The sequence below is a fragment of the Phaseolus vulgaris genome, chromosome 5 (genome assembly GCF_000499845.2).
Source record: "Phaseolus vulgaris cultivar G19833 chromosome 5, P. vulgaris v2.0, whole genome shotgun sequence".
Classification (NCBI taxonomy): domain Eukaryota; kingdom Viridiplantae; phylum Streptophyta; class Magnoliopsida; order Fabales; family Fabaceae; genus Phaseolus; species Phaseolus vulgaris.
This window is the reverse complement of record NC_023755.2, coordinates 1,431,027-1,442,905: the sequence shown is the minus strand read 5'-3', so window position 1 is coordinate 1,442,905 and position 11,879 is coordinate 1,431,027. Positions and strand designations below refer to the sequence as shown.

At 26.4% G+C, this 11,879-nt stretch overlaps 2 protein-coding genes across 2 annotated transcripts; both read right to left on the bottom strand.

Moving 5' to 3' along the window:
• Window positions 1-766: 766 nt before the first annotated feature.
• On the bottom strand, window positions 767-2,197 carry LOC137834709 (carboxylesterase 15-like). Its single transcript, XM_068642856.1, has one exon. It carries the CDS (start codon window positions 1,927-1,929, stop codon window positions 919-921), a length of 1,011 nt encoding a protein of 336 aa, XP_068498957.1. The 5' UTR covers window positions 1,930-2,197; the 3' UTR covers window positions 767-918.
• A 5,342-nt stretch (window positions 2,198-7,539) lies between these two features.
• Window positions 7,540-8,893, bottom strand: LOC137833880 (late embryogenesis abundant protein 6-like). Its single transcript, XM_068641954.1, has 2 exons — window positions 8,792-8,893; window positions 7,540-7,865 (listed from the first exon to the last, which is right to left on the bottom strand). Exons 1-2 carry the CDS (start codon window positions 8,867-8,869, stop codon window positions 7,638-7,640), a joined length of 306 nt encoding a protein of 101 aa, XP_068498055.1. The 5' UTR covers window positions 8,870-8,893; the 3' UTR covers window positions 7,540-7,637.
• Window positions 8,894-11,879: the final 2,986 nt, after the last annotated feature.

Below are 11,879 nucleotides of genomic sequence, written 5' to 3'. Positions count from 1 at the left end.
GTGATATGTATCAACTTTATATTATAGATAAGTTAGTCACAATAGTTATTTAACTTCTTTATGTAACATAAAAGTAGTTAATTAGTATCATAAAAGTTGAATAGAATATGTGTGATTATTGGTTTCTATGAATGGACAGAATTGTTTGTGATGATGAGTCCATACAATTCCGTTGACGACAAAGAAAGAAATCATTCACAAGTTTGATGCAAAGTCAATTTATTAGGTGCTCCAACTCATTCGTATAAATATGGATGGAGACTTCAACCCACCATATAACAAAGTGCAATTTGGATGAAAATGACTTGATTTTATAAGTGTAATAAATTATCCATAGAATAAATTTTAAATGGTTTTGATACTATGTTATAAATTTTGATACTAGTTTATAAGATGAAATTTGCACTTATTATATATTATAAAAAATTTATATATAATCGATGTAAAATCTCCAACAATTAAATGATGATTTAAATAAATTAGAAGTTTAAATTATTTAATAAGTTCTTCTAGCAGACTAATTAACAATAAATATTATCTAAGAGACTATTTAATGGAAATTATCTAAGAAACCATCTAAATAAATCTTCTAATGGGTATTGTCTAAACCAATTAATCTTCTAATGGGTATTGTCTAAACCAATTGTTTTTAGCTAACAATTTTTTTTCATTTATAGCTTATAGAACTTTGATTAGGGTCAGAATGTTTTCTTATTTTACAGAAAAGATGAAAAATAACGATTATTTTAATCTTAACACAACAGTCTTAGAAGATTTTTGAAAGATATTCAATTCGAACTGACGTAAAAAAATATGAAAAACGACGGTTATTTTAATCTTAACACAATAGTTCTGAAAGATCTCAAACTTTAGGATTTAGGATTTAGAGTTTAAAACTATTAAGTTTCTTGGATTCATTCAGTGCTTCTGAATGAAGTCCTTGAACTTGGTGAGGAGAGCATCGGTTTGTGCACGAACATTAGGGTCCATATCCACACCAACCTTGTTCAGATAAAAACTATGAGTCATGCCATTGCTGAAATAAACTTCCACGTCCTTGTTGCGTTTCTTCAATGCCTCATAGTACTCCATCTCCGTGTCTCGTATCAAGTCCATCTCCGCCACGCACAGCAGCACCGCCGGCAGTTTCAGCCCTTCAAGCGGCGGCGCCGCCTCGCCCATCGGGCACGTTATGGGGTGGTCCTTCGTCGCCCCGACCGGCAGTGCCAATTCCAAGAACTTGTCGAGCATGTCCAACGTTAAAAAGGGTGATTGCGGCATTTCCAGCTCGGACCGGCTCCGCTCGGACCGGACATACCCGGGGTGAACCGGGATCGCTCCTGCAACCCGAACCGGCCTCAGCTCGACCGAACCGGCCCTCGAAGCCACCTCATGCACCACGTTCCCGCCAGAACTGTCTCCTATGAGAAAAACCCGGTTGAAGTCCCCGTGTTGCTCGAGCCACGGTTCTTGCGAACCGGACTGGGCCACGGCTTGGAGCCAGAGGAGGGTGTCAAAGGCGTCGTCAATGGCGGCCGGGAGACGGTGCTCCGGAGCACGGCGGAGGAAAGGGGAAACCACAATGGCCTGAGCCGCTAGAGCAACTCGACCGTAAAAGTGGTAGTACATGAACCAGTCCGGTTCACTGATGCAAAACCCACCACCGTGAAAATGAAGAATAATGGGTAATTTTTTCTTACTCTCCGACTTAACTTCCGGCAAGTATAATCGAACACGGAGGTTGTGATCACCTAGAGAAATGGTGGTATCGCGAACAGCAACACCATCGATAAATTGTTGGTGGGGAAGAACCGGATCGGACAAAAATTTAAATTGTGGCGGTCCGGTCCAGGTCCGGTCTACTGAACCGTCATCATAGATTTTGAGCCAACCGGAGACTTCATCAACTAGTTTCTTTTCATGCACCATGTTTTTTTTTTCTAAGGGTGTGTTTGGAATTGGAAGCTGTTATGTGGCTGCTCTTATATAATGGGAAGAATTGTTTGTTTTTCTGAAAAAGTGGGATAAAAAATGAATGGATCAGAAAAATGTGAAAGTTCGAGGAATTCTCCACGAAAATGTGTGTGAGACTTGGAAATTTGAAGCAAAAGTTGAAGTCTTCACCAAGTAACTTATAGTATTGTAGAGTTTGACAATTCACACATTACATGTTCTTATTATGCCACGAGAATCCAAAACCAACTTGTACTCTATATATCTTTTCATCACCGAAATTATTAAAGTTAATATAAGATTAATAAATAAAATAATGATTAAGTATTAGATAATATATTATTAGTCATGATTTAAAATCTTAATCCGGTCCAATAATAGAGAGTCTATGATAATTATATAAATAGTTATAAATTTCAATAATAAGGAACATAATCACCTCGCATTAATTTCATCGAGCACTGAACACCGATATCTCACTTAAGCATCAGAGTGTACGAAGGAAAAGCTGTAAAGCTATCTTGAGAAGGAAGGAAGTAGTAGAAGATCAACGATCTAGGAGAAAGATAATTGTTCTCTTAGTTGCAATCTCGTTTAAAAACAGATCCTATTTTTGTCCTACAGATTTAGAAAAAAAAAATAGTTCTTTAAAATAGGAAAAACTTTTGATTTTAATAATATTTAAGAATTTAAACAAAATTTTAGAAGGCATAATGAAAATAGAGTTAGTGAAATATATATTTGGCAGTATTTGAAACAAACACACTAAACAAACATTTTTTAAATTATGGAGATTACAAAGATTAATTTAAATTTTAAGATATAATTCAAATTTAAAGTTTTAAAATATATAATTAAGTTTATAATATATTATTAAGACTCTTTTTTTGGTCTTGCTGCACTATTGCCGCTGCATTAGGTGGACCTTCACTGAGATGTTTATTTTTGTTGGTCTGCCACTTGCTAAAAGTAATTAAACTTTTTTTCTTTTTTCCATACAAATTTAAATAACTTTATTATAAGGGTAGCTATCACCTTATTTATTAGGTCTTTTAACTATATTACTAATTATGTTTTAAAATTCATTGCATTGCATAATCATTTTAGGAAAAAAAAAATCAGTCAGTAAATTATCTATCTGTAATTTTTTTAGAAGAAAAAAGTATGAAAATTAAAATTCAAATTTTATAAAAAAAATTATTATGTTTTCAAAGTATAATTCTCGACTTATATATAAATTTATTTGAATTTATGAGTAGATTTTCGTTTCTTTTTCTTAATTTATAAAACAATACCCATCAAGAAATTTATATCATTAGTGGACTTCAATATGTTTTTAAATTTAATTGCTATGAAATTTATGAGTTTTGGTTTTTGTTTCTATTATAAAATATCACTGTTTTTCATCTATAAAATTTAAAATCACTTTCTTTTCTTCTTACAAAATATATGAATTCTGATTTTAGTTCCAAAATTGTAATCTTTTAAGATAGATAAATATTAGTTATTTTATTTAGGTGATATATCACTACTAAAAAATATTAAATAAAAAATAATTTTAGAGACAAAAAATTATTAGTTTCTATAGTGACTAAATTAGATATTATTTTAGAGACTATAACAATTATTGGTATCTAAATTAGTTTCCTAATTTTTAGCTACCAATTATTTAGATTTTAAAGTTAGTATCTAAAACTTTGGTATCTAATTAGATACTAATTTGTAAATTATTTACCAATAATAAACTAATTTAGATGTCAATAATTCTTTTAGTCTCTAAAATATTATTTAATTTTGTTAATATAACAACTAATTTTTTTCTAAAATTAATTTTTATTTAACAATTTTATGTAACATAAAAGTAGTTATTTAATATCATATAATATGAAGTATCAAAATATAACTTCTTTTAATCTATTTTTAAGAAACCAAATGAATGTTCCATCATCCTCCCTCCTTTCCATGATGTTTCTTACATAAAGTTGAATAGAATATGTGTGATTATTGGTTTCTATTAATAGAGAGAGTTGTTTGTGATGAGTCTAGACAATTCCGTTAAAAAAAAAACAAGTTTGATGCAAAAATAATTTATTGAATAAAGTGAAGTTAATTTATTAGTGTTGGTTTATGACTCACCTTTCCGTTTTCTTGTCATAATTGGGAGGTTACTTGGCACAATCAATTGCAATCAATGGGAGGTTAATTGTCATAATCAATTGTCATCAAAAAGGTTAATTACCATTAATTGTATTTATTATTGTTGTCTCCTAGAACCACTATATACAGTGGCTCCCTTCAAGCAATGTAATACACAACAAACAGCAACACACACTTACACTTGCTTCCTCTCTCTCTCTTCCTATACTCTCTATTTCTGCTCTTAGGTGTAAGTGTTTAACCCATATAGAGAGAATTTGTTTTGGGGCTATTTATCTATTATCACGCTTCCGCACACGATATCCCTACAATTAGGTGATGGAATTAATTCATAAAAATATGGATGGAGACTTATCAACCCACCATATACCATGAATTTGAAAATGAGTATCACTCCCTTTCTATCTAAATCCAAATTTGGTATCTTATCCTATTACAAATAGTTATCGTTCGATTACAAATAGTTATGGTACCTGTAAAAGGTTTTCATAACACTCAAGTTAGTGTTTGTTATAAGCTGGTTGAATGTGATAAATATTATTAAATATGTACCTTGACACGATGATCAATATAAATATATTCAAAATGATAAATTAATCCTCACACTAATAAAAATGAATTAATATAATTTTTTTATTAATTTATATATTAGTCTGATATTGATTACGACTTCTTAACTAATTTCGTTTTTGTCTTTAAAATGCGAGATTTATCCAAATAATTAATCATATAATTCAGGAGGATCACAACAGCATATAATTTATTAATAAATAAATATTTTTTCTTATACACGTTTTTGGTGAATTAGTCTTAGAGAAATAACTCGTGTTAGGGATGATAAAATAAAGGAATTAACTAATGTAAAGTGTGATAGTTCAACAAATGTAGAGAGGAAAGAAGAATAAAAAAATTGAAAGGGAAAAATGTGATTAAAGTGGATAATCTATTTTAACTGTATAAAAAAGTTTAGTAGTTATTTTCATGACCTTTAATCAACTTTTTTCTTTAGTTTTTTTTTTTATGTATTCGTGTCATTAGGTGTGATTTCCTTTTCTGTATGGATTTTATTGACCAAGTTTTCTATATCTCTGTTTGGAATTTAGTAATAAATAGTGCATTCCTTTCTAAATTTCGACAATAATGGACGTTTGTGTCATTATCAAGTAACATCAACAACCCACTTGAGTTATTGTGATGTACACATATATATCAAAATTGGCATTATTTCATTTTTGTCATATATAACTAAGCAAGACCCACACAAATATAATTGATGGAGAACAAGTGGTTCTTATTCACTTATTAAAGGATACACTTACTACAATTATTTTTTGGAATTATTTAAATGTATCTTATGTTTACATCTTAATAGAGTTATTTAATTTTAATTTTTTATTATTATACAACATTCTTCTTTAATCCAAAATTTTAATTCTCTTCATTTTTTTCATCAAATCTCTCAGTTTTTTAAACTTTATTTGTAATCTGATATGAAAGTGTGAAGAAGGTGGGTGTATTTGAATTGAGGTATATCATAGTGAATTGGCGAGAAAAATTTATATTGAAATTTGATAGTGATGTGATGAGATTGAGAGATTTTTTTATTTTTAAAAAAAATATAAAATGTAAGTTTACAAATTTATCCTTATATTTAAAAATATTTAAATAATGAAATAGGAGGTATTTTTGTGTAGATTTAAGTTATTTCGGTACCTTTGTTGAATAATTATTTTCAAAAAAATATGGATTATTTAACCTTGTCGAACCATGGAAAGAATCGTCATTACTTTCTCTCGTCCAATGGCTCAAAATCACCAAGACCTAAATCTGGTCCCTAAAACCAAAACACAAGGGTAAAACAGGAAAACCGCTATCCTACGTGACTGTTCCCTCCAATCTTTGCATCTGAAGACAAAAGATAAATCACTTTTCACATATATCCACTCTCCTCACTTCTATGCACATTTTTTTATTCAAACCATAAATATACATCATTCATCTCTTCAATAATGAAGCCTTTTAAACAAACAAAGTCTAACAAACATCTATCACTTGATCTTTAGTGCAATAATGTACAAATTCTAATTTAACTTTGGCTTAATGGTTGAGAAAATGAAACTTTATTTGTGCATTTGTTTCTATCATAAATATTAGATTTTTTTGACATATTTTTATAGTTGTTAACAAACAATTGTACTAGTTTCTTATATTATTGATTCAATTCTTATTGTTAACAAACAATTGTACTTGTTTTTTTTATCAGCCACACACAATTGTACTAATTTCTTATATTATTGTTTCAATTCTTCGAGCAACGTTTCTAGCTACAGACTATAAATCTTAGTTTATATAACGACAAAGTCGTATAAATCTTTTTATATTCCCCATTTTCTTTATTTATATTTGAATAAATTTTAAGTCCTTGATATAGGATTATTTTTATTTTTTTGTTTTGAGGTAAATAAACGAAATATTTTAATTTAATTCTTTTGGGTTATTTATGTCAGTTTTGTTGTTTATGTGACTGTTAGTAGAACACGTAGCACACAATGAAATACACATGAAAATGATATGATATACACATGTTATTAAAATAATATGCACTAAGTTATTTTATTACATGTAATGATATATACACATGAAACACATGTGGTTGTTGTGATAAAAGACAGGTTAAAGGACCAAAAGAACAAATTTAAAATATTTCAATTATGAAAAAATATAAATTAATATTCTTTTATCTATTAAAATCAAAATTTTATTAGAATAATTTATTAGATACTCTTTGAATAATATATATGGACCTAAAACTTATTTAAGCATATATTATATAAGATTAATATATAGTTTAAGTGATTTACACTCGTTAAAAAAATCATTAAAAACTAACTTTAGATAAAAAAAATAAGTTAATTACAATATTAACCAAATTGAATACTGTTTTAGAAACTCAAAAAATTATTATATATAATAGTTTTTATCATCAATAAATATTTTTTAAACTGATATTGGTAATTAAAATTTTGATAGTTAATTAAATATAAATTTAAAAAATATTTATTAATAATAGAAACTATTTTACATATCAATATTTTTTTAGTCTCAAATAATATTTATAATTATTTTTCTATCTTTAAAATTAGTAACAACACTAGTGCACAAAGACAAAACGAATGCGGCTATTTAAAATTTATAAGGGCGACTGTATAGCCGCATTTGATCAGCGCGCACTTGTAAATCGAAGAGATAAGAGTACGGCTATATAGCCGCACTTGGAAATACCATTTATAAGTGCGGTTATTTCTTATTAATATTTTTTTTTAAAAAAATAATTAATTTCCCACCAATGATAATATTTTTTTGTTAACAATTGATCTATGAGTGAAAAAGGAATTAGAAATATATATACATGAGAGTAAGTGATAAGATTAAAAAAGGTTTTTTCATGTATACATTAATTGGAGACTTATTTTTGTTCATATTTGTCTTAATGTATAAAGCATGTAATATATATACATGAATTTGAGTTAGTTTCTGTAAGTGGGAACATTTGTTGTTTGTGCTCCCTTTGAAGTGTCCTCCATGAGATTGGCTTCTTCAACAAGGTTAGGGTTATTAGCAGTGTGTTTAGATATTTCATGATCAACCCTTTTTCCTGCATTTGCCACATGAAGATCCATTTCTGCTTCAGCTTGTTTTGCCAACCTTATCTCTCGAGCAACATCCATTCTCGCCTTCGCAATCTCTTTCTCCGCCTTCAAAATCGCTCCGAAATATTCGATATCAGATCTCTCATTGACTAAAGATTAAACTAATCATATATATAAATAGAATCTAAACTTCACTTGATTTTATAAAATTGAATTAAATATGAGTTTAGAATATTAGTTACTTATTTTTGTTTAGCATAACCACTATAAAAAAAATATTAAATCAAAACTAATTTTAGACACTAAATATAATTAATTGTTATATTGATTAAATTAAATATTATTTTAGAAACTAACAAAATTTATTGATATCTAAGTTCATTTTTATTATTGATAAATAATTTATAAATCTGTATTTAATTAGCTACCAACTTTAAAATCTAGATAATTAATAATTAAAACTTTGATACCTAATTAAATAATAATTTAAAAATTATTTATAAAAATAAAATTTAATTTAAATATCAATTTTTTATGTCTAAAATAATATATAATTTAATAAATATAACAACTACTTATTTTTTTTTCTCTAAATTTCTTGTTTTGAACTTTTTAGTAGTGAATTAATATAAGATTTAAATATTTATTATCACGAAGTGACATGTTAACATTTTTACTGGCCAAATGACATATCAAAATTACTCGTTCTTAGAAAGAAAAAAAAAGTGGTGATTAAACATGCAATTACCTCTTTTTAGATACTAAAATGGTAGGTTTGTGGGATCATGGCATGTAATTTTGTAGTTTTTTTCTGTTTTGGTGTGTATCAGAACTAATTTTGTATAAAGTTTTGGAACATTTTTAAATGTTTTCAATTTATTTTATTATATTTTTTATGATAAAAAATTAAAATGGTATGTTTGTGAAACTATGAAACTAGCTAGATTTTGGAATACAAAATGTGTGTTAAAATTTGTGATGATATAAGGAAAAGGTAATTGTTGAAATGTGTTATAATAATTTAGAGGTACCTTTTCTTCAGCCTTTGCTTCTTGTTTTGCCTTGCGTGTGGCATTCATACTCTGAAACTTTTCTTTCACAGCTTGCATTGTGTTGTGATATTTTTGAGGCCTTCAAAGTTAGTTTTTAAAAGATAAATTAGAAATTAATTGTGTGTATATATACATGAAAACAAACACATATTTCTGCACAATCATGGGTTCTCATTCTCTCTATTTTATGATCAACAAGTGTCATCACTTTAAATCCAACATCAACTCATTCTGTGGATTGCATTTTGTGTGGATCATACTCAACAAAAAAACACCAATAATATTCTTCATATTTAGATTGTAATTTACCTTATATTTTTTTATCAAAAGTGTAATTTACCAGTAAAAACTAAATAAAATAAAATGAGGTAATTCAGAGATACTTCAACCCTTATACAAAAAATCAAAACAAGTTTTCTTACATTCTACCAGTTAGTTTGCACCCACTTATATATTATGAAAGGCTATAATCTCTAGTCGATGTGGGATTTCCAACACACCCCCTCACACCGAGGCTACCAACTCGTGCGTGGAGATATATGTTATGGGTGGTCCGATATCGGCTGATGGCAAGTGGCCTGATAAATCCAACAAATGCTCGCTAGGATAGGCTCGAAAATGGCTCTGATACCATGTTAAGAAGGGGGTTTTAAGCCTAACTCAACCTCATAAAACCGGCTCAATGAGGTGAGGTTTGCACCCACTTATATATTATGAAAGGCTCTAATCTCTGGTCGATGTGAGATTTCCAACCGAATTTAAGTTCAACCTAACCTTTTATTATAAGTTGGAAATTTGTATTTTACGTTTTTACCATATTTAATGTAATATCTTCAAAAACACATTTTCATACATGAAAAAAAATTGGTACAAAGATATTGAAAACTACCAGAAAGACCAGTGGTTTGTTTATAAAAAATAAAAATAAAAATCACTCCCATATTTTTCTTATAAATACACAAAAATTTACTTTGTCTCTAAAAATTGAATTTTCGTAATAATTTAAAAATACATTTTTTATAATTTTTGTTAATTATACAATTTAGAAATATTTTTGACTTTCAAAATTGTGTAATCCATATATTTCTTTAGTTTCTGATTGTAAAATACAAAAGTTTCTTGACTTCCTAATTATGTAATACAAAAACTTTTTTAACTTTCAGACATATAATTCATAAGTTTTTTTTTACTTGTGCAATCTATAAACTATTTTTACTTTTAGATTATATAATATAAAATAAATTATATTTTCAAATATCATTCTAAAAATATTTTAATAAAAAAATTTGAAATAAAAATTAATTTTAGAAACCAAAATAGTTAGTTATTATATTGACTAATTAGAAAACATTTTATAAACTAAAAAAATTATTAGTATTTAAAGTAGTTTCTATTACTAATAAAAATTTATAAAGTAATTTTTAAATTAATATTTAAAATTAGTTACTAAGATTTTATCTACTAATTACTTATATTATAAATTAATTTATATTATTATAAGAATTTTTAAAAAAATTAAGAATTTTTCTTATGTGAAGTTTCTTATAACAAGGTGTCAAACTCAATTTGAAAATAAGTTTCTTAATCTTAGAATTTTAAATTTCAACGTCATTTTATAGTTATCTGTTTTTGAAATAACCTTTTTTAGTTCAGAGACTTATCATTTAAAATATTGCATATATAACTACCAATATGTTTTTTAACAGATTTAGAAATATGATTTATGATCATTTTAAATTTAAAAAATTTAAGTTGAATAACGTTTTATATAAGTTTGATTATGATTTTTGAACCTCAAAATCTAGTAAAGCAAAATAAATATTTATTTATACAATCTAATCACATTTAACATTTACGTTAAATATTTTGAAAATATTTTAATCAATATGAAATATTTTAATACATAGATTCAATTTCTCTATCATGAGGCTATATATATTTATAAATAGTATAACATGATAACTTAACAAATTTTATTATTTTGGAAAATGATTTTGAATATAATACAATGTTCAAAATAAAAGTTTGAAGAAAAATATAAACTCAAAATTGAAAAACGGAAAATGTATTTAAATAATGATTGATTTATTATTTAAAATATAAATCTGTTATAGCTAATTCGCATTGTTCTATTTTATTCAAATTTAAAATGTTATATTGAATTTAAAATTTTTATTTTACTCTAAATATATTACAAATTTATAAAATTAGATTTTAGTTTTTCCTCTTCTCCATGATCACGTTCGAATTCGCAGCCAAGGAAGAACAAATAACTTTTTTTCTTCTTCTTCTCTTTTCCGGAGTTTATGGTATTTTTCTTTAATTTTTAATAGTGTCACATCTTTCAGTGATATTTTAAATATTTTTTTTTCTTAATTTATCAACATGTTTATTAAAAATAAAATTCAAATGTGGTGATTCATTCGTATAATATTTTCTCAACAAATTTAAAATAAAACGGATAATAACTCAATCATTAATTCTAATTATGTTATTTCAATAAATTTGAGATAAAGATTTAAATATATTTGAGTATTTTCATCTTTTTTATTTATTTGACTGACTCTGGTTGTAGTTTGAAAATGTTTATTTCATTTGCCCTAATTACTGCTCATGATTTCACTTTATATTGCATAGAATTGAAGTTAGCTTATAAGATTTTTAAAGTAAATTTTTAATCTTTCAATTTAAAAGTGATTTTTAGTTATTTAAATTTAAAAATGATTTTTTAGTTTCTTAAATTTAAAAATGATATGTTTAACATTCAAATTTAAAATTATATTTTATTTTAAAAATTTAAAAATATCTTTTTTATTTTTGGAACGTGAGAATATTTTTTTGTCCCATTAAATTTTAACGTGATTTTATGGTTCTCTGATTTTGAAATGACATCTTTTAGTTCACAAAGTTATTATTTAAAAAATTACATAAATACCTACCGATATGTTTATAAAAGTTTTGAAAATATTTCCAAAATTTAAGTTGAATAATATTTTAAAATAAGTTTGATTATGATTTTTAACCTCAAAATCTAGTTAAAAAAAATAAAATATTTATTTATATAATC

What these genes read in the sequence shown, in the direction of transcription:
- LOC137833880 (XM_068641954.1), bottom strand. Translation starts at nt 8,869, where the DNA reads ATGCAAGCTGTGAAAGAAAAGTTTCAGAGTATGAATGCCACACGCAAG. An exon ending in AAGCAAAGGCTGAAGAAAAG is followed by an intron (nt 7,866 to 8,791) that starts GTACCTCTAAAT and finishes GCGATTTTGAAG; the next exon opens with GCGGAGAAAGAGATTGCGAA.
- LOC137834709 (XM_068642856.1), bottom strand. Translation starts at nt 1,929, where the DNA reads ATGGTGCATGAAAAGAAACTAGTTGATGAAGTCTCCGGTTGGCTCAAA.